The sequence below is a fragment of the Hemitrygon akajei genome, unplaced genomic scaffold (assembly GCF_048418815.1).
Source record: "Hemitrygon akajei unplaced genomic scaffold, sHemAka1.3 Scf000199, whole genome shotgun sequence".
Lineage (NCBI taxonomy): Eukaryota > Metazoa > Chordata > Chondrichthyes > Myliobatiformes > Dasyatidae > Hemitrygon > Hemitrygon akajei.
In genome coordinates, this window is record NW_027332084.1 from 27,667 (window position 1) to 51,282 (window position 23,616).

At 44.2% G+C, this 23,616-nt stretch overlaps 1 protein-coding gene across 1 annotated transcript in view; it reads right to left on the reverse strand.

The window, feature by feature from the left end:
- Positions 1-17,023, reverse strand: part of LOC140724377 (NACHT, LRR and PYD domains-containing protein 3-like) — a gene marked incomplete at its 3' end in the record, with an annotated part of 41,030 nt that extends 24,007 nt beyond the window's left edge. The window contains exons 1-3 of the mRNA XM_073038823.1: positions 16,901-17,023; positions 9,570-9,737; positions 1,504-1,600 (exon numbers count right to left, since the gene is read on the reverse strand). Coding sequence (XP_072894924.1) covers positions 1,504-1,513 — 10 coding nt within the window. The remainder of the gene's footprint in view (positions 1-1,503; positions 1,601-9,569; positions 9,738-16,900) is intronic.
- Between the last annotated feature and the right edge of the window lie 6,593 nt (positions 17,024-23,616).

The following is a 23,616-nucleotide window of genomic DNA, read 5'->3' on the forward strand; positions in this document are numbered from 1 at the left end:
GTAGCCAAGTTACAGTAATGGCTATGATGTCATAATTCCATGTGTCAATCCACACCCTCAGCTTATCTGCCTTTCCCACAATACACCTTGCATTGAAATAGACACACCTCAGAAGATTATTACCACCTTATAAGACTCTTTCTGACTTTGCATGAACTTTTAACATCATTTATTTTCACCCTTATTATCTGTCCTGGAACTCTGGTCCTATAGAATGGGCATGATTAAACTGGAACAAGTTTAGTGGCGAATGACCAGTATGGTGCTGGCCTAGGGTGTTGGCTTTTCTGTTATATGGTTCGCCTAGGACAGTTTGTCCTGGATAATGGGAGCTGGAAGGGTGACCTTGCACACGTACAGAAAATAATCAGGGTGTAGATAGGGTCGACGGCCACAGTGTTTTTGCCAGGTTAGGGGAGTCTATGTCTTGAGGGCAGAAATTTAAAAGAGACCGATGGGGCATTTTTTCACGTGGTGGGTGTTGCGTATAAATTACTTGCAGTCAGAGGAGGCTGTAAACAGAAATAAAATTACAAAGTTGAGAGGATGTGTGCAGGCAAAAAGGATAGAAGAAGTCCATAAAGGGAATTTGGGAAAAGCTGTGGCAAAAGTGAGCAAGCTCAAAAGACATTTAGATCAGCATGAATTAGCTGGGCCAAAGGACATGTTCCCAGGCTGAAATCTCTGTTTCATTCCACCTGGACTCACCGAGTTGACACAATCACAATTCCTACAGGAGACAGGGACAATTGGTCATTGGTTATAACAGGATTCCCGTCAAAGATCCCGGGAATTTTTAAATCCAGGCAGCAGATAGGGAAATATTGAGAACTCACTTTCACTATTTGTCCACAGCCCAGACATGGATTAGGGTATTAAAACACCCAAGCAGACCGCACATTTATCTACAATGAGCTGTCTTCTGTTCTTCAACCATTCCCAACTCCGGCAATGTTCTCGGCTCGGCTATAGAAAACAGATTTCGGAAACTCTCCTCATCTTCTTTCCGCAGCAGCCGAGAAAACCAGGAGAGAGTTGATAGCTGCCCTTCCAAAACCTGAAATGCTCTGTTATCATGCAATCTCTGAATTCCTGGGAATGCTCCTGCTTTCCGGTTCTGAATTTTATAAATGAAACTTGAGAGATATCTTACACATCAGGGCCAGTCAAGAGGTGAAGCAGAAACTGACCCTGGACTTTTACATAACCCACAAGCCCGCTGTTGCATTACTGTGTTTCACTCACAGCCACCTGATTCAGGAGACCCTGTTCCTTTCACTCAGGTGAAGCTTTGCATGGTGAGCGGAGTGATTCGACCATCACCGGTGTCAGGTCCCTGAGCTGGAACTGTTAGATCGATCAATGACTCAAGGCCGCTTTACCAGTGGGATCAATGGCCCAGCTTGATGAAAATTTTCTGTGCCCAGTTAATAAGTTTCTTCATCTGTACTAGTGTGCGCCAACCGGACAGAAGTTTAATTATAAAGATCCCAATGATCATACCTCTATCCATTTTGATTGTGACTGACGATTGTTGATTGTCGTCTTCTTGTTTACATTCCGATCCCGGTGCAAGACAGCTCCACCTGCTGCTGATGCCCTGAATTACAAACAAGCAGACTGTGAGTCAGAGAGAGTACGATTACAGTACTTTGCAAATATAACAGTATCGCCATCCCCTGTATCACAGCATCCGTTGGCTTAGGGACAGAACATTCCCTGTTAATATCAACTACCACACCATGTCTATACATCTGCCCGGTGCGTCTACCGATAGAATCACAGAGCACAGATACAGGCCTTTCAGCCCAATGGGACAATGCTGACCACAGTGCTCATCGAGATGGTCGCAATTCCCTGTGATGGGTTTATTTCCCTACTGGCCTCTTCTTTCCATCTACATATTGTTACGGACTCAGCAACAATAAATATATGAGTGAGGCAGGGTTTTGATAACAAATAAAACGTTTATTAAAACACTGAAAAACAAACCCACAAAAGTAAACAAATCACTAACTTAACCGGAAATCAGCTGCTGTGCGGCAGCTTAAACAGTTCTTAAAGCAATGAAGCTTAAACAGTTCTTAAAGCGATGTTGCAAAAACCGTTCTTCAAAGTAGTATTGCAAAAGTTCAAAATGCTTACAGTCCATTTAAGGGAGAGACTTTTTAAACGATTTAAATTCTCTTTCACGTCGTCTTGCTTCAGTTCCAAATCGAACTTTTCCCACAAAGAATTTAGGAAGAATGAAATGGCTTAAGGGCACTGACCTTTTCTTTACAAAACTGCTCTCAATCCTTTCTGCTATTCACAGGGATTAACATGGGTACAGTCAACGAATTCCTTCCGAATGAGGATCAAACAAGGTCGAACCCGTTTCACCGTCGAAATAGACTCTCGTCGATCTTTTAATTCCCGAACTCCGATCTTCACTCTCCACTGATTCTCAACTAGCAGTATTATAAAGGAACTGCTGGCAATGACCTTTTAAACTTTAGGCATTAGATAAAACTCCAATTTTCAACTAAACTGCGTCATAATACTAAATCACGCAGTGGCATGAAGTCAGCATGGCAAATCCAGCCACGAACTGTTCCTCCTCACAGGGAGGGGTCCTCCTTTTATACCCTGTAAAAAAAACCTGTCACATGACCTCTACTGGCAGGGAAATGACGTCACTCCACCATCACAAGACCATTACCTCAAGTCCACTATAGCTTCAACACCTGTCACGCGACATGTACACCACTGTCACGTGTCACGGGTACGTAACAATATTCAAACTGTTTCTGGAATTATACAATTGTGCCTGCCTCGTCCACTTCCTCTGGCAGGTCCCTCCACATATTGACCAGCCTCTACATGAAAACATTGCTGCTCGGGTTGGCTTTGCAATCTATTTACCACTCCTCTGCCCATTTAGATCCCCTACAAGCTACGATAATCTTCACTGTGAACGCCATCTATTAATTTTGTGCAATCTGCGAACTTACTGGTCAAGTCTTGTACATTCACAACCAAATGTTTGTAAAATTATAACTGTTCTGGAGCCTGGTGTTGCGCGTCCTGAGGCACCTGTACCTTCTACCTGATGGCAGAAGAGATAAAAGTGCATCGCCTGGGCGTTGAGGATATTTGATGATGGATGCTGCTTTTCTACAACAACATTTCATGCAGATGTGCTGAATGGTTGGGAGAGATTTACCCGTGACATGCTGGACCAAATCCAATACCTTCTACAGGATTTTCTGTTCAAAGCCATTGGTACTTCTTGACCAGTCCATAATGCAGCCAATCAATAGACTATCCACCACACATCTATGGAGGTTTGCCAAGGTTTTTGATGTCATACCGTATATCCACAGTCTCTGGAGGAAGTAGAGGCGCTGTTGTACTTTCTTCATAATTATATTTATATTATGGGTCCGGGACAGAACCTCTGAGAGTGAAACCCAAAAAATTAAAGTTACTGACCCCCTCCAACACTGATTCTCCAATGAGTACTGGCTCAGGGACCTCGGGCTTCCCGCTCCTGAATTCTACATTCAGTTTTTTGGTCGTATTGATATTGAGTGAGAGGTTGTTGTTATTACACCACTCAGCCAAGTTTTCAGTCTCCCCCCTGTATGCTGATTCACCACCCCTTTTGACAGAGTCCACAACAAAGGTATCATCAGCAAGCATATATAGATAAATAGATAGATAGATACGTTATTCATCCCCATGGGGAAATTCAACTTTTTTCCAATGTCCCATACACTTGTTGTAGCAAAACTAATTACATACAGTACTTAACTCAGTAAAAAATATGATATGCATCTAAATCACTATCTCAAAAAGCATTAATAATAACTTTTAAAAAGTTATGGTGGTGGAGCTGTACTTAGCCACACAGTCACAGGTGTAAAGCGAGTAGAACAGGGAGCTAAATACACATCCCTGTGGTGCTCCTGTGCTGATGGAGATTGTGAAGGAGATGTGTTTGCCAATCTGAACTGAGTGGGGTCTATAAGTGAGGAAATCCAGGATCAAATTGCACAAGGATGTATTGAGGTCAGGTCTTGGAGTTTGCTGAATAGTTTTGAGGGGATGGTGGTTTTAAAAGTACTCTGATAATTTTTACTTTGAACTTCCTCAGCGTCCCGTATGAGGCAAATGACATCGAGCTGCAGCTCCAGTTCCTCAACTCATTCTCTGAGGATTTGCTGCTTGGTGCACCTGGTGCAGATGTGGTTATCTGGGAGGCTGGAGATCTCCCAGAATTTCAGTAATTTCTCTTTTTTTTATCTTAAACAATGAACAAACATTGACTGATTTCACAATGCTTGTGATGTCCTGAACAGATTTTGCTGAAATGCAATGCCCATATTCACTAGTTTTCTCTTTATTCCAATACATCAATGTTGACAACATCCATCCCCAATACCTCCGCACCTCACTGTCAATTTGTTACATCTCCTCCTGAAGTTACTTGTCTCTTCACTGAGGGGCAGTGATAAGAGAATTAAAGAAAAAAACAGGCAGCACTCCTTCTTGGGCTGTTACTGAGTAATTGCTCACCGAAGATAACCGAAAAAGCAAATAACAAAGCTCTACATCATGTACTGCGAGTTTCATTATGAATAAGAGTAACGCGGCAACAGTCCATAATAATGAAATTGAAGTTGTATTGGCTCCTTTTACCCTGCCTCACGCTGCATTTAATTCAGCCTGTGCTGGTGATGTTCCCCCAGTTCACTGCCCCAGGGGCGAGGGTCCTCTCCCAATCCCGACCCCGCAGACAATCCCAACACAAAATGGAAAGGAAACTGCCGCCCATCCAGGAACAGTGAGCATGCGCAGTGATTGTTGCACCATCAGAGCAGGGGGTGGCGGGGCTGAAATGAAACCTGCAGATGCTGCAGATCTGCGGTAAAATGAGAGGGGGACACAGGATCCTGTGACTGGTGGAGTGTCTCCCGTGGCAATAAGCCAGATCCTCATTTTAATTGTGTGGGAATATCAGATAAACTGGAAATTCTGGAGGGAGGTTTAATAAAAGTGTACATATTTTTGAGTAGCTCAGAAAAATAGAAAAGACCAAATTCTCACACAAATGGGTAATATACCCAGAAACACAGGCTGCATTTCGGCAGGTTGGAAGAGTGGAATGGAGTCAGGAGAAACACATTCCCCACTTGCAACGAAAGGACATGACAGATGTAGATCTCACTGCCTTGTCCAAACGGGCGAAAGATGGGTGTGTTCCCAGCATCACCGCCTCATCCTCACCCCTCCCGAGGAGCAGAATAACAGGGGCTGAGCGTTAGCTCATCCAAGGCGGTTTGGGGTGCAGGTCCCACAACCCGGACTGACCCCGGCAGTTTCCGTCCAGGAAGCGGGGCGAAGGCCGCCAGTTCGATTGAGATAACGGGTCTCACTGCCCAGCATCAGACCTCCTCACTCGGGACTGGTCTCAATACTCACCGATGGGAAAGTTATGTCTTCACCCCGCAGTCAGTGACCCATCCCCCGGCTCCCCGCCCGGGGGACTTTTTCCGACCCCGAAACCTATTCAACAAAGAATGGAAAGGAAAACACCGCCCTTCCGGGAATGCGAGCATGCGCAATGAGCAATGCGTCATCAGAGGGGAGGACTGTGCAGGGTGGTCTGCTTTGGGATGGAGTGGCTGCAGTCAGGGTAGAGTCTTGTTGTTTAGGATTTTCATAAACAGCAGTTTTATTGATGTTAACTGGAATTGTCAGGAGGGAAAACACAGATTGCATCAGGTAACAGAACACCTCTCGTCCACAGTCTTGGCACCTGGGAAACTAAACACTTCCACAATGTCAATTCTAGGTATCCCTTCCTCTAAAAGCGACTGAATCATTCAGATCGCTGATCACTGAGAGCAATTATGGTTTGTTGGTCATTAAAGTTCGCCCTGGGTGGTTTGGATGGAGTTGATGTGGAGTTCGGGGTGTCACAGTGAAAGAACCGGACAGCCAAACGCTCTGACCTAGTGACCTCCGGCCACGGATGGTGCCGCTCAAATTATTCCTCAGATAAATTGCTAATGCAAGCAGGGAGCAACCATACTCCAAGCATCTTCAGGTTCCTGGGAACCACCATCTCTCAGGATCTGAAGTGGGAGCAGAACATCAGCTCCATCCTGAAGAAGGCCCAGCAGCGGATGTATTTCCTGCGGCTCTTGAGGAAATACGGTCTGCCTCAGGAATTGCTGCTGCAGTTCTACACTGCAGTCATTGAGTCTGTCCTGTGCCCCTCCATCATTGTGTGGTTTGGAGCCGCCACCAAGCAGGATAGAACCAGACTACAGCGCACAGTGAGGACTGCCGAGCGCATCATTGGCGCCTCCCTGCGCTCTATTGTGGACCTGTACTCTTCCAGGTTGAAGAAGAGGGCGGGGAACATCATAAAGGACTCCTCCCATCCTGCGCACGGGCTGTTTGATCTGCTTCCGTCTGGTAGGCGCTTCAGATCGCTCCAGGCTAAGACTAATAGGCATTGGAGAAGTTTTTTTCCTACTGCGGTCACTTTGCTGAACAGTTAACTGCCGGTTAACTGTCGGCTAACTATTACTTGGATTGCACTACCTGTATGTATAATCTATATTTTCATTTATATTTATCATTAGTATTGTTTTGAGCAGAGAGACAACATCTGCCGGAAGTAAATTCCTTGTATGTGCATAGGTACTTGGCGAATAAAGTCTGATCCTGATTCTGTCCCCACAACAGCCACTGGGACAGCCTGCTGGCCTAAGGTGAGTCAGTTTACTCCTTTTTTTAAAAGCCAGACATTAAAAAAATGGCAGCCATCGGTTCCCATTGTGTCCCATAGTATGATCGTGACTTGCTCTCAAAATCACTTCCTTCCCCACACCGCACTTGCAGGGCAACACTTTACCAGTGTCTGCAACAGATATACTGAAGCCTTCTTCGTCCTCGCCACTTCTGAGAAGAGAAACCCCCTATTCTCCCACTTCAATGTGTCACCCTTACGGCTCCGCCAACTCCTTGGCGAAGAAAAATGACATTCAAAAACAAGCTTGTTGGATCTTTCCCAGCAGTCAGGTAGGAAACACGTGGTGGGGTCTACGGAGGCAACTCCTGAATGACAAATGACGAAGCTCATATCCCCATTGGTTGGTATACTAAATAGGTATTTGAAATCTCCAATGAGAGGCAAGTAAATCTCACGTCACTTCACGAGACATACCGGGCACGTGCAGCCCGCTTAAATCGTCTCAACGTCAGCCCGGGAGTGTTAGTGTGACGAAGCTCCTTGAGAGGGCACGCACAGGCGGTAAGCGGGAGTGCGCGGTAGCGTAACAGGGAACGGGGAGCGCATCCTTCGGTCCCGTACCGCGCTGGCCAGATCACCGAATGAGTCATGGTCGATCTGCAACCCGCTGGCGTCCAACATTAACGCACAAATCTCAATGTATATTGTTAATCAATGCAGTGTTTCTTTCCAGTACCACAATATAATTAATATGCTGAAGTTACATTGTCTTACACTAATTGAACTGTCAGAACTTTTCTAATTAACACAACAAATGCATAAGGAGACCACTCGGCCCTCCAAAACTGCTGCTGATCTGATTTAAACTTCCGCTACGCATTCCCCCATGTTCATCTCGATAACACTTCAACCCCACTCTTTATAAAGAAACTGGGCTTTGAATGGAATCACAGGCTTTAATTTCACTGTTCAGTGAGTAGAAAGAGTTCCTAACTCTCGCGATTAACACCAGCAAAAAATAGGAAGGTGAGAGGGGGAGTGTGTGTGGGGGGAGCGGAAACTGTTGCTGCTTTTCACAGCACACAGCCAGTCCACAGCCAAACCTCTCACAGTCTCTCTGAACATTGGATATATCTTAATAGATAGATAGATAGATAGATAGATAGATAGATAGATAGATAGATAGATAGATAGATAGATAGATACTTTATTCATCCCCATGGGGAAATTCAACTTTTTTTCCAATGTCCCATACACTTGTTGTAGCAAAACTAATTACATACAATACTTAACAGTAAAAAATATGATATGCATCTAAATCACTATCTCAAAAAGCATTAATAATAGCTTTTAAAAAGTTCTTAAGTCCTGGCGGTTGAATTGTACAGCCTAATGGCATTGGGGAGTATTGACCTCTTCATCCTGTCTGAGGAGCATTGCATCGATATTAACCTGTCGCTGAAACTGCTTCTCTGTCTCTGGATGGTGCTATGTAGAGGATGTTCAGAGTTTTCCATAATTGACCGTAGCCTACTCAGCGCCCTTCGCTCAGCTACCGATGTTAAACTCTCCAGTACTTTGCCCACGACAGAGCCCGCCTTCCTTACCAGCTTATTAAGACGTCTTCTTAATGCTTCCTCCCCAACACGCCACCACAAAGAAGAGGGCGCTCTCCACAACTGACCTATAGAACATCTTCAGCATCTCACTACAGACATTGAATGACGCCAACCTTCTAAGGAAGTACAGTCGACTCTGTGCCTTCCTGCACAAGGCATCTGTGTTGGCAGTCCAGTCTAGCTTCTCGTCTAACTGTACTCCCAGATACTTGTAGGTCTTAACCTGCTCCACACATTCTCCATTAATGATCACTGGCTCCATATGAGGCCTAGATCTCCTAAAGTCCACCACCATCTCCTTGGTCTTGGTGATATTGAGACACAGGTAGTTTGAGTTGCACCATATCACAAAGTCCTGTATCAGTTTCCTATACTCCTCCTCCTGTCCATTCCTGACACACCCCACTATGGCCGTGTCATCAGCGAACTTCTGCACATGGCAGCTAATATCAACAGCTTCATCATCTGACCCAACACGCTGCTTCCCATCCCGAAATAACTGAGTTTAAAACGATTCCGGCAGCTCCAGCAGTCCTGGCTGAAAGAACACTTGTTCATCTCAAGGACAGATATAACCCATGGTACAGGGTCAAATGGGAACATTGCAAAACCTATTTATACTTATTCACAGATTCATAGGTTCTGACTATTTGTTAGAAGAAAAGTGTTTGATGACGACAGTGTATGTAAATGTAAATTATTGGTTGGCATTTGCTAGTTAGGACTGAATGAAGTGTGGTGCCGGGACATTTGGCTTCAAGAGGGTTTGCTCTTAGCAGAGGCTTGCACGACGATACACTCGAGGGCAAGTATATCATTGCAGCTTGCAATAGACAGAGGAGTCAATGACATGTTGCTGTAGTTCACGATAATTCCGCATTTCTGCAATCACTGGAGCAGATAAAAACTGCAGCCTCTTATAAATGGAGGAAATTCTCAATGCATTTTGAGATTATTGTGACCTAACACAGACAAGCAAGGAAACATTAGAACTGATAAGAGTTTCAAATGAGCAAACAATATGAGGAATGTGCGTGGCTTCACGGAGCTGATGCTGACAGCACATTAGCAGATCTGGAATGATTGCAACTGGCATAACTGGTATTTCTAGGTGTATTCAGTCTCACTCCAGCTATTTCCTGCCTTCCTTGGTACAGAAATGTAATGTCTAAAGGACCAGTGTTAGAGAAAATGAGACTCACCAAACTTTCTCCTGACTGAATCAATGGAAACTCCGAGTCAGAAGGGTTCTCTCGAATTGGTGCTCTCCGTCGTCGGGCTGGTTCATTGTTGCTGTTCCCTCGTCTACATTTGGGATTTGCTTCCAGTCGTGGACTTCTCTTCCAATAAATCTCTCACCGCAGGTCTAACTTTAACCAGAGAGATAATGAAGTAGGTTACTAAAACAAACGAGAACAAAGCATTAACCTGACATTTAAATTTTGAACGCGTATGTCATGATCCGAGTGAAGAAATCTGTAACTGTCCCTCACACCTTACAAATCCTGACATGGGATACAAAGGAACACATACAAAATGCTGGAGGAACTCATCAGGCCAGGCAGCATCTGTATGTCGACGCTACTCTCTTCCATAGATGCTGCCCGGCCTGCTCAGTTAGTCCAGCATTTTGTGTGTGTTGCTTGGACTTCCAGCATCTGAAGATTTCCTATTGTTTGTGATGGGATACAAGGAAGTCATCGTTCAGTCATGGTATAAGATACAAGTCACAATATATAGGAGTAGAATTAAGTGATTCGGTCATTCCAGTCTGCTCCATAATCAATCATGGAGGATTATTTTCCATCACCGTATTCTTGCTTCCCTGTTATAACACTCAACCTATTTAGCAACCCAGAACATGAATATACCCAGCGATCGCCTCCATCACTGTTTGTGGTGACAAATTCCACAGATCAAACAACCCTTGGCTGAAGTAATGCCTCTCATCTCAATTTTAAACTGATGCTTCTTTATTCTGAGGCTGCACTCTCAGATCCCAGACTCTCCGTCTAATCCAGACACCCTCTTCATTTCCGCTGCATCCGGGCTTGTTGTTATTCGGTTGGTGTAAATAATCTCTCCCGTCCTAACTCCCCCCCTCCACCAACTCTAGATTTTATGGACGGGGTTGATTTACTTTTCAGCATCTTGAGTTTCTGTTTGACTCCCACTGGCAGATAGACAGGTGACAGTGAGGGGGAATGTCCAAATGTGAATTGAATTCTGAAACCCCGGTCTATTTCTACTGGTGCAAACACAAAACAGCGTATTTAATCACAGCCTCTCCCTGTGAGGGATGGAATGGGAACTCATTCTCTGCTTTGCTTCCAAAGGAACTTCAGAACCAAACATGTGAGCACAGAACAGAAATACTCGCTCAACGTCACATAAACCCGGACAACTTGATCCCCTGATTCATTTTATCTGGGTCAAGACATGTGTGGTAACCCAGGATCCAACCTCAGAGGGTCACAGCCCACACTGAGAGCCTGGCACATATTTTCCACATCTCACACTGGGTGTTCCCACATCTCACATTGAAAGATTCACGATACCAATATCCAGACACCGGAGATATCTGCTTCTGTAAAAGCACCAACGTAGAGCAAAGCACAAACAATGCAAATTCCATATTCCTGGAGCCCCCATCCCAAGATTACATCTCAAGCACCAACTCTCCCAGGGCTCTTTGCTGCCGGTAATATGCGGCAGTGTCTCAGCTAATCACAGTTCAAAAACTTACACTCCCACACCAAAGCATGACAGAACTGGAGCCTGGTGATCCTCTTTCTGGACGGGGATTAGCTGTAAAACATGGGCCTTGGATCACAAAGAGGGTGATGATACATTTTAGCTTGTTCCCACAGTTACATTGAACACAGTTGTTCATTATTTTATTGTTGAGTGCAGTGCAGCCCAGGTCAATTAGCAGCCACTTTCCTCGTCGTGTAACAGGAACAAAATGTTTTAAATATAAAATTGAAAATATAGCACTGGAAACTCAGTGCAGGAGATTTCATTTTGTTCTTTTGATGCAGAAACGATTGACTGACTGCAAGATGTTTGACACCCAGAACAGAATCGCACAAAAACATTCTCTACAATCTTCTTCATTCCATCCCGCACAGTAAATGCTCAAAGCATCCTCGTATCTGAGGCCACTCTCTCTCCGCTGAGTGTCAGCAACCAGAGAGCGATAAACTTGTTCAACACTCTCGGCAGCTCTGGTGAGCTGTTGCCCTGGTGACGGGGGAAGTGGCTCGCAAAGATAACCGAGCGGGGAAATAACAAACTCAGTGTGACACGTTCTCGGTTTCATTGTGACAAAAATGAACAGAACATTCAGGCATTTTGTAATGGTGGTACTAAAATTCCAGTGGTTGTTTTTACCCTTTTGCGGTGCATTCAGTAAGTCTCATGGTAGTTCCTGCTTTACAACACTCTTAGCAGTGCAATTGAATATCAAAATGATCTCTTTTTATGTTTTATTGATTTCACTAAAGCATTTGACAAAGTGCAACATGAAAAATTATTTCAAGTTCTCACTTAACTAAACATTGACAGAAGGGACCAATAACGGCTTCAAAATTTATATTGGAATCAAACAGTGGCGGTAAAAATGATGATAATATAAGCAGTTGGACTAAAATTCAAAGGGGAGTTAGAGAGAGATGCGTTGCCTCACCGAAATTATTTCATATCTATACTGAAATGATACTCAGAGAAACAGAAGACCTAGATGGGATAAAAATTGGAGGTGTTTACATCAACAATATAAGATACGCAGATGATACCACCCTAATAGCAAGTGCTGCAGAAGACCTACAAATCCTCCTAGACAAAGGGTACAAACAAGTACAGATTTTGGTCTAACCATCAACGGTAAAAAAATGTATATATGGTAATATAAAAAGAGCAGCATACTCCCAACTGCCAATTGTCCATCGGTAACCAAGAGGTTGAACAAAAGACCAGCTTTAAATACCTTGGTAGCTTTATATCACAAGATGCGAGAAGTAAAGTAGAAATAAAAAGAAGAATTTCCATTGCCAAAACCAACTTCCAAAAAATGAAACCCATTTTTACCAACAGACACATTTCTATGACAACAAGGCTCAGGCTACTAAAATGCTACATCTGGTCAATCTTGCTTCCGAAACGTGGACTGTAACACTAGAACTCCAAAGAAACTTAGAAGCAACAGAAATGTATTTTTTTTAGAAGAATGCTGAAGATATCACATAGAGACAGGGTAGCTAACGAGACAGTACTCCAACGTACCCATACCAAAAGATCTTTAATGAGAACATTAAATGAGAGGGAACTTCAATTCCCGGGGCATGTCATCAGAAAGGGAGAGATAGGATGTCTTACAATGCAAGGCCCTATGCCTGGGAAACGCGGAAGAGGAAGACAACGAAGAAAATATATGGACACTGTGAAAGAACTAACAGATCTAAGTGTGCGGGATATCATTGACGCTGTGAGGGATCATTGGATGTGCAGAGCCATGATCGCCCAAGCGTGTAAGAATCAATGTCAGTCTCATATGTCCAGACACTTCTGTGCTTAACATCACTTCATGGACACAGAATCAATCTTTTTAAACTATCATACTTCATGTATTGTGTTTTGTTTATTATTGTGGTCTCCATCATTTTGGTTTTTTTCTTCTGTCCTGAGTAACAATTATTTTGTTCTCCTTTGCACTTGTTACTGGAATGACATTAAAGAATTTTGAATCTTGAAACCTGGGTAAAATATCACGACCAACCACATTATCTATATTCCCTCTTGATTTCATGAACTCCTATAATGTCACCCTCATTCTCCTCTGCAATGAAGACCCAGCTCGGCCAAAAGCTTCCTATGACTCGGCCCTCTAGTCCAGGCAACATCTTCAGCAAACTCTTCTGCACCCTCTCCAGCTTGATAATATATTTACTACAGTACCTTGAACACAACGGTACATAATACTTTGTGTAGCCATGTACATTCACATACAAATCAATGGCATGAATAATAAATTACAGAGGTCTCAACACTGACACTCACATCCCACTTGGCACAGGCCTCCTTTCGCTAGAACCATCTGCATTCATCCCCCTCTCCTTCTTGTTCTCAAGCCCGGTGTGAATCCATCTCGCCAGCTCCCTGTGAATCCCACGTGACCGAACCTCCCCGATCAGCTGCCATGCGGGAACTTGTTACAGACTTTACCAAAGTTCAGATGAACAACATCACTGCCCAACTTCACCTAACGCACTAGTTCATTCTTTTTTAAAAAAAACTTTTTTTATTGAGTTTTCAAATGATTACAGAAAGAAAAAAATATATACCCTTCCCCCCTCCCCTTAGCCCCTCCCCTAACATCCCTATAGAAAAAAAAGAAAAAAAATGTAAGAAAGAGTGCCTGGATATCGGAAGATCCCCACATGCTCTACGGAGTAAGTAATAACTTTAGTATATATATTTATTTATTTCCCTAAATAACCAATTATTTTATCTTCGGAGCACCTATATATTTAATCCTGTCTTTTGTAAATAAGGGCGCCAAATTTTCAAAAATGTTTCATATTTATCTCTTAAATTATAAGTAATTTTTTCAAGTGGAATACAGCTGGAAATTTCATTCTTCCAACGATCTATACTTAAGTATGAATCCGATTTCCAAGTAACTGCAATAGCCTTTTTGGCTACAGCCAGTGCAATTTTTATGAATTCTTTCTGATATTTATTCAATTTGGGTTTCGATTTTATCCCTTCAATATCGCCTAATAAAAATAATATTGGATTATGTGGAAGCTGTGTTCCAATAATTTGTTCCAATAAAACTCTTAAATTTGTCCAAAAAGGTTGAATTTTAAAACAAAACCAAGTAGAATGTAAAAAAGTACCGATTTCTTGGTTACATCGGAAACACTGATCAGATAAATTTGGGTTTAATTTATTTATTTTTTGTGGTGTAATATATAATTGATGTAAAAAGTTATATTGCACTAATCTTAACCGGACATTTATTGTATTTGTCACACTATCAAGACATAGTCTTGACCAATTTGTTTCTTCAATTTTAATATTCAAGTCACTTTCCCATTTTTGTCTTGACTTATGGACTCCTTGTTTAAATGCCTGTTTTTGAATCAAGCTATACATTCAAGAAATATTTTTTTTAGTTTTTCCTTTTTGAATTAAAGTTTCTATTTCATTAGCTTTCGGCAATAACATTGTTTGACCTAATTTTTCTCTTAAATAAACCCTTAATTGGAAGTAACAAAAAAGAGTGTTGTTTGATACTTTATATTTATTCTTTAATTGATCAAATGACATTAATATACCTCCTTCAAAACAATCTTCTATATATCTAATCACTTTTTGAAACCAATTATAAAAAAGTTGATTATCCATTGTAAAAGGAATAAGTCTATTTTGAATTAAAGATCTCTTTGCTAATAAAGATTTCTTTGTCTCATCATCAACATTTATCTTATTCCATAAGTCAATCAAATGTTTTAATATAGGAGATTCTTTCTTTTCCCGTATCCATTTAGATTCCCATTTATATATAAAATCTTCTGGTGTATTTTCTCCTATTTTATCTAGTTCTATTCTAATCCATGCCGGTCTATCTTTCTCAAAAAATGATGCAATACGCCCTAGTTCATTCTTAACTAATCTCGAAAATACTTGACAGATATGATATCCTATTGGACAGTGTAGACGGTGATTTCCCCATAACCAATGCCCGACCGCCCGGGATTTCAGCTTCACTGCAGACTGAGAAAATTCCGATCCCAGCTGCAGAATTACCAACCTGGACTGTAGCCCGTATACTGCCAATTCCATATCATCAGAGACACCAGCCCAATATTATCACCCATACAAAGACGCTTTGGTGCCGGCAATTTGCCGTGGAGTTCCTGCCATTTCCGATTCACAAACTAAAGTGGAATTGGAAGCTAATGACCCTCTGCCGGGGCCAGAGCTCAGGCTGGTTCCCCGGTCTGTATAGAGGATGCGGATACACTTCAGCCTGACCCCAGCAGCTAAACCGAGCACATTTGATCACAATCTTCCTGCTGTGTGAGATCTTGCCCAGCACAGCTGGCTGCCATGTTTCCTGCAGTGTAGCCGGAACAAAATGTAAAATTATAAAGTAGAAAATGCTGGGAGCTCAGTACATCAGACTACATCTCTGAAAGGACAAATGGTGGAAGACCCAGTTCCAGAACTGAGAATGTCCAAGATGCTGCCGATCTGCTGAGCGTCTCCAGTATTTTCACCTCCTTACTTTAAATTTCCTGCAACTGTAGTATTTTCTCCCTCTTCATTTTAACGCACAGATAGTAACTGATTGCCACCCTAGACTGTAAATGCCATCCCACCCCAAACAATTTGTTAGTTCTGAGTTCATTCTGACCCTGGTGTAACACATCCCACACAGACAATGCTCACAGCATCCTTTCCTCCCACTATCACTCTGTTACATTTGCTCCCGAGGCCACTGTCTCTACGCTGAGAGGCGGTGACCACAGAGCGATAAAAACTGCAACACTTGCTGCAGCTCTGACGGGCCGTTACCCTGGAAACAGAGGAAGTGGCTCACTGAAAATAACCGAGAAAGGAAATAACAAACTCAACATCAGATGTTATGACAAAGATTAACACTGCAGCCATTTTGTAACGGTGAATCAAAAATTGAAATGGTTGCTTTTACCCTGCCACGTGTTGTGTCCAACTAAACCTTTGGTATTCCTAGCGAACAATAACTAACTAATTAACTAACTAGCTAACTAAATAAATAAACAAACAAACAAACAAATAAATAAATAGAAAGGTGCAATACAAAACTTCACAATGAAGACAACGTTTAGAAGAGAGATTGCTGAAATATATCATTGCGGCATTGGGATACAGGCTGGGCAAACATGAACTAGACTTAACTCTCGCATTAATAGGGCCAGACATCGGGAAACACTGTCAGTGTTTCGGCAAGTCATAGCAATGGAAAAAAGATGGAATTTAACTTCCTAGTCCTCCAAGAGGACGTGAGAGATCTGGATCTCACTGTCCTGTCTGAACGGGGAAAGGTGAAACTACTCATACACGTGGAGGAGTCTCCCGAGGGTGCGATTACTCTGTTTAACCCTCGAGTCTGCAAGAACACAACGGGCTGAACGGCCGCTTCCAGTATGCTGGAAATATGTAAAACAATTATCGACCCCAGGCGTCGATCCAGGTGAAGTTTGGATCCGATACCGGGCCGGGTGATGGAGGTAAAGTTCACCAGGTACAACTGAGTGGATGGATTTAGTCCGGGCATCACCACCTCATCCCGCTCCTGGGACCAGAACACCAGGGGCTGAGCGGCGGCTCATCTCAGGCGGTTCGGTGTGATGGTCCCATAACCCGGACCGACCACGACAGGTTGTATCCCGGAAGCGGGACGAGGCCGCCAGTTCGAGGAAGTTAACGGGACTCTCTGCACAACATCAGGTTTCCCTCCCCCGGGATCGGCTTCAGTACTCACCGATGGGAAATTGTCGGTCGCGTTCATCCCGAGTGACCCGCCACAACATTGACCGATGGGAACTTGATCAATTTGCCCCGCAGACAGCAATCGGTCCACCGGCTCCACGCCGACGATCCGCTTCAACAGAGAACGGAAAGAAAACCCCGTCCATCCGGAGACTGTGAGAGCGGGGGCGGGGCCTCGGAAGCGTAAACAGCAGATGCTGCTGATCTGCGTTTGAAATGGGAGCGAGAAACTTGTCGGGTGGAGGGTCTCCCGTCTGAACCGATGACTCTGCTCCTCGCCCCTCACACACTGCCCGACCCACCGCATTTTAACCATACCGATAACGCATTTTACACGTTATTTCATATTTACACCAGCTACATTTTTTATTTTGCCCTCGGTACCTTTGGCGTCTCCATCGCTCCACCTCTCGGATCTCGGAGTTACGGGTTCGATTCCCATCCCGATCCGATACACAAGTCAGACCCGAAAAGGTTTCATTCAAATCACTTCTATCTTTATAAGTAATAATATTATTCACATTCCTCCTGCCTCACTGAAACATCAAGTGAGAAACAGGAGGAGGTGGCCATTCAGCCCCTCTAACCATCAACAAGATGGAACCTGCTCTCCCATCTCAGCCACATGTTTCTGCCCGGTCCTCATTTCCTCGATCCCCTCGGTCCCCACACATCTGCCGGCCTCTGTTTTATGTGAAGACGATCAGTGAGACTTCGTCGTCCTCCAGGAATCAGTGTGGTAAATCTCTAAACCATATACTTTACAACCTTTCTGTTAATCCTTCATGGAATTAAATTCCATTTCTGCAGCCCCGTGTTGCCCCAACCACTCACCTCCCACCCCTGTCACCACTTCCACCTTCCCACCTGCCCCTCACCTGGATTCACCACTCACTCCCCAGCTCTTGCCCCATCCCCACCCCTCACCTCTTTTCTCTGACTATTTCCCGTCGACTCTCAGTCCAGAGGGAGGGTCTCGGCCCGAAATGTTGACAGTCCATTTCCCTCCACAGATGCTGCCCGACCCACTGAGTTCCTCCGGCAGTTTGTTCTTTGGTCTGTGTAACCCGTGTTAGTATGGCGAGCGGGATTTTACACCATATTACAGGTATAATCTTAACAAAACCCAAATAATTGTTACGGTATTTATCATACTTAAACAGTAGAAAGCTTGCAAAGGCTGGAAATCCAAAGCATCACACAGACAATGCTGGAGGAACTCAGCACAACAGGCAGTATCTATGGAGAAGAGTAAATAGTCCACATTTTGGACCACAAGCCTTTTTCATTACTGAGGGATGGGGGGTGGAGAAGTGATCTGAATATAAAGGTCGGGGAAGGGAAAATGGCGAACTGGAAGCTGATAGGTGATAGGTGAAGTCAAGTCATGAGCGGGTCAAGGGCAGGAGATGAAAGAATTGGAGCGTCGTCATTAGGACAAAGGGAAAGAGGGGACTCAGGGTGAAGTGATAGACTGGTGAGCAGAAATGAAAGTTCAGAGTGGGGAATAGAGAAGTGGGTGGGGGGGGGATTTGTTTAGTGGAAGGAGAATTCAATATCCATTCAATCAAGTTGGAGGGTACCCGGATGGAATATAAGGTGTTGCTCCTCCACCCTCTGGATGGTCTCATCTTGGCACACGAGGAGGCCATTGATCGAGACGTCGGAATGGGAATCAGAATTGAAATGTTTGGCCACTGCGAAGTCCCCCTTGTGGCAGATGATAAGTAGATGCTCAACATAACGGTCTCCCAATTGATGGCGGGTCTCACCAATGTAAAGCAGGCCGCATCGGGAGCACCGGACACAATAGATGACCTCAGTAGATTCGCAGTGAAGTGTTGCCTCACCTGGAAGGACTGTTTTGTGTCTGAATGGAGGTGAGGGAGGGGGTGTACGGGTAGGTGTAGCACTTAGGCCGTATGCAGGGATAAGTATCTGGAGGAAGATTAGTGAGGAGGGATGAATGAACAAGGGGATTGTGGAGGGAGTGATCCCTGTTTGTGACATCCTAAACAGATTTGTATCAATGCAATCCCTACATTCATTAGTTATCTCTCTATTGCAACTTAAACATCATATATTTCCATACAGTAAATGCTCAAGGCATCCGGGCCTCCACACCGGCTCCTGAGGCCACTGAGTGGCAGTGACCAGAGAGCGATAAATATGTTCAACACTCTGCAGCTCTGCTGGGCTGTTACCCTGGTGATGGGGGAAGTGGCTCAGCAGAATTAACTGAAAATAGGAAATAAGGAACAACCTCACATACTTTGAGTTTCATTGTGACAAAGATGAAAGCTGAGCTCTCAGCCATTTTGTAATTGGGAAACTACAATTCTAATGGCTGTTTTAACCCTGTCTCGAGGTGCCTCCATTAAATCTGTTAGTAGTTTAATCTCTACAGAACTTACAGCAGTGCCGAAGCTGTTACAAACTCAAAACACATTGTTGGATGCGAAATGTCTGTTCCAAATGTGAAATATAGGATATTTACAAAGGGCCTCACACAATGCATTGTGGTGATATCCATTAAGGGTCCTTATTTATTCAATTAAGTAGTTAAATGCCATTATATTCTTGTGCCTGCAATTAACCTATAACTACGATCAACACTAGGCATTCATACAGGTGATATTCAGATCCTGTTACTGGACAGAAGTATGGAAGATAATGTCCCTATATACAACTGAATACATTGAGAGTGTGACCTCAGATCCTAGACTCCTCTCCTGTTTAAAACATCTTGTCCTATCACTCTATCCAGCACTCAGGATTTCATTGACATTTCTGTTCCCAGAGTCACCACCCCTCCATTGAGAACAGGCCCAGAGACACAAAATGCCCGTCATACATAAAACTTTTCATTCCATAATCACCCTTGTGAAATTTGTAAACAACAACTGTAATGAGCACATTTCCACGAATTGGTGCAGGATAATTTATTGAGAGAAACTGTGCTTTCCTTACTGCCCTGTTAACGGTCACAAGATATCTCCCGATGTTCAGTGTGCCAATCTGTGCATGGAGCCGAAAGAGATGGGAGAGATTTTCAACAAATTCTGTGTGCCTGTGTTTCCTTGGGAGACAGGAAGAGACAGTGGAAATGACGAAAGCCGGCCAGATCATGGATTGTGTACGGATTACACAACAGGTGCTTGCTGTCTTGAGGTAAATTAGGATGGATAAATCCCCATGAATAGGGTAGAGGCTGCAGGAGCCCTGCCGGACACGGATGTTGCTGGTGTTTAAGGAGTAGAGTTACAGGGGTCGGTTGAACAGGTTAGAAATTGATTCCCTGAAACACAGGAGAATGAGGGGAGGTACTAGCAGGGGTTCCCAAATTTTTTGTTTGTCATGGATCCCTACCATTAACTGGAGGGTTTGTGGGCCCCAGGTTGGGAACCCCGGCTAGAGGTAAAGACAACTATGATAGTAGAAATAGGGTGAATGCAGGTAGGGTTTTGCCCCTCATGTTCAGTGTGGTCATGGGTTTGGGGCAAAAAGTGAAATATTAAACTGGAATCGGAGTAGGAACAATCTCACTCAGAGGGTGACATGAATGCGGATGCAGGTTTCAAATGCAAATAGGAGAAGTTTGTATGGGTGCATGGATGAGGGAGGTGTTCAGGGATATGGTCTGGGTGCATGTGGATGGGATCAGGAAGAGGAAGGCACAGTCTAGATGGGCCGAAAGCCCTGTTTCGGTGCTGTGAGATGGCGAATTTAAATTGAATGTCCTACACAAGTTTTATACCAGGAGACTAAATCATTCAAACTTAATGTTCGAGAATCCTGCAAGCCCAAGGAACACTCTACAGATAAAGAATATCAGTGGAGAGGAACAAAGTTAATGCTCCAACCCCCCTATGTCGGAATGGTTTCAAACATTTTCTGATTTGATTTCAAATCAAATCAACTTGAATGTTTCTTTAATTTCCAGCTGCTCACAGACAGACGACAGTGAGTGGGGATTTCCAAACACGGAGAGAATACTGAACCCAGGGTAGATAACCAAGAATGCAAACACTGAACAGTTCGTTCCAGACACTCACTCGTTCTGTGTCTTGAGATTACCCCTCAGGCCTCTCTGGTCTCTCCGCTCCATTGTATCTGTGCTCTTTGGGTTTGGACTCCCCAACCCCGAGAAACAATCCTTGATATATATTGACTGGACATCAAAGGCAATACAGACTACGTTAGAAAAAAAAGCTTTGACTGTACCAGTGATACCACCTCCCCGGCCCCCCGTGCTTCGAGGCACCCAACACAAACCAGCCACGAAAGCTACCCGCTCCTACGTTTGAATAGATTGCAATAGGTACACTTAATATCAAAGAAGTGTACACAATATACATCCTGAGATTATCTTTCTTCGCAAACATCCATGAAAACAGAGGAGTGCCCTGAAGAATGAATGACAGTTAAATGTTAGAACCCCAAATCCCACCCCCCAAGCTCCCCCTCCGATGCATAAGCAGCAGCAAAGCAACAACCACTCCCCCCCCCCCCCCCCGGAGCAAACAAAAAGCATCGGCAACCCCCATGGAACAATCAAGCCCGCAGCAAAGCATCAATAAAGACACAGACCTGCAGAACCCCAAAGACTACTCGTTCACCTGATAATTCGAAATACCACAGTGTATGTGTCTCTCTCTCACCCTCGCTCTTACACTCTCTTCTCCTCTCTTCCCCTCTCTCTGCCTCTCTCTCTTTCTCTCTCTCCCTCTCTCTCTCTCACCCTCTCTCTCTCACCCTCGCTCTCACACTCTCTTCTTCTCTCTCCGCCTCTCTCTCTTTCTCTCTCTCCCTCTCTCTCTCGCACCCTGTCTCTCTCCCTCTCTCTCACCTCTGTCTCACTCTGACACTCTCTCTCTCTCCCTTCCCCTCTCTCCCTCCCCCTCTCTTTCTCCCCCTCTCTCTCCCACCTCTCTCCCCTCCAAATAAGGGAAAAAGGTGTTATAATTTCACAGGTGAGCAGCCACTCTCTGTAACAACAATGAACAGACTCTGCCGAGATCCAACCCCTGAGAGGCTGCCAGGGCAGAAACATCCCAGGCCGAGTGCTCCGGCAGTGTGGGCACCAGCTCACTGATGACATCACGGCCATCGTCAACACTTCACTTAAGCAGGCATCACATCGGCCAGCATCATCTCTGCACCAAAGAAATCTACAGATTCAGAATGAAACGACTACCGCCGGGTGAAACTGCCACCAATCATCACAAAGAGCGTGAAACGGCTGGTAGTGACACAAATCAATAACTCCAATCCTGCCGCACTGGTTACTCACCAATATTCTTACTGACAGAACCGCTCTGTAACAAATTCCAACTCTACCATCTAAATACAGCCCTGTGCAACTGGGTGTTGGACTACTGAACCATCCGGTTTCAGAAAGTCAGGATGTAGAACTGCTCCTCACTACCAATCATCCTCAACACGGGCTGTGTGCTGAGCCCATTGCTGTACACTCTGTTCACACATGACCGCACGGCCAAACACCCGGGGAATCACATTGTCAAGATCGCCAACGACACGACAGTGTGGGGTCCATCACTTACCAATGAGATGACATAGAGAGAGAAGGGCTCAAGGCCGGGTACACCTCAACCCACAAACTCACCCCACCACACCCTCATTACCCCGAGTTTAACATTTCCTGGCACCCACCATATGTACAGATACTCCTGTGCCTAACGTCACTTTATGGACATACTACCAATGTTTTAAGCTATGACATGTTTTTATATAATTCTGATATTTATCTCTGCGATTTTTGTTCCTGCATGAGTTCCACAGCAACAATGATTTATGTTCCCCTTTACAACAGTTCACTGGATTGACATTAAACAATGCTGTGTATTGAACCCTGGGGAGAATACCACGACCACCCACATTATCTGTAAACCCTCCTGATTTTATAAACTCCGATAATGTTACCCCCATTCTCCTGTGGAATAAAGATCCAGCTCGGCCAACCACTCCATATAACTCGGCCCTCTAATCCAGGCAGCATCTTAAACAAACTCTTCTGCGCCCTGATAATGGCTTTCCTACGATAGTATGAAAAGAAAACACGTATTTAATTTTCGGTGTAGTCTTACCAACAATTTATATAACTACACTATAATGTCCATAATCGAGAATTCAATGCCTAACTGATGAAGGCCAGCATGATTAAATCCTTCTTTTCCACCCTCTATACTTGCCCGTCCACTTTCAGTGAACGGTACTCCTGTACTCCCAGATCTCTCTGATCCACAACACTCCATGCCCTCCCATTCACTATACCAGTCCCACCCTGGTTTGACTGCCAAAAGTCACCATCTCTCACTTATCCAAGTCGAAACCATTTGCCATTTCTCAGCCTATCTCTATAACTGACTCAAGGGCCCCTTGAAATTATTTGTAACCTGTCGGAATATGAAAAAAGACTCTCAAATTTACTATCAAACTTGCTAACGGTGCCAGATACATTCATGTCAAATCAATGGCATGAATAATGAATTACAGAGGTCTCAATACTGACACGCATATCCCACTCGTCACAGGCCTCCATTCGCTAAATCCAATTTCAGTCATCTCCCTCTGCTTCCTGTCATTGAACCCGCTGTGAATCCACCTCGCAAGGTCCCCGCGAATCCCACGTGACCCAACCTTGCAGATGAGCTGCCACGCAGGATTCTATTAAGGGCTTTACCGAAG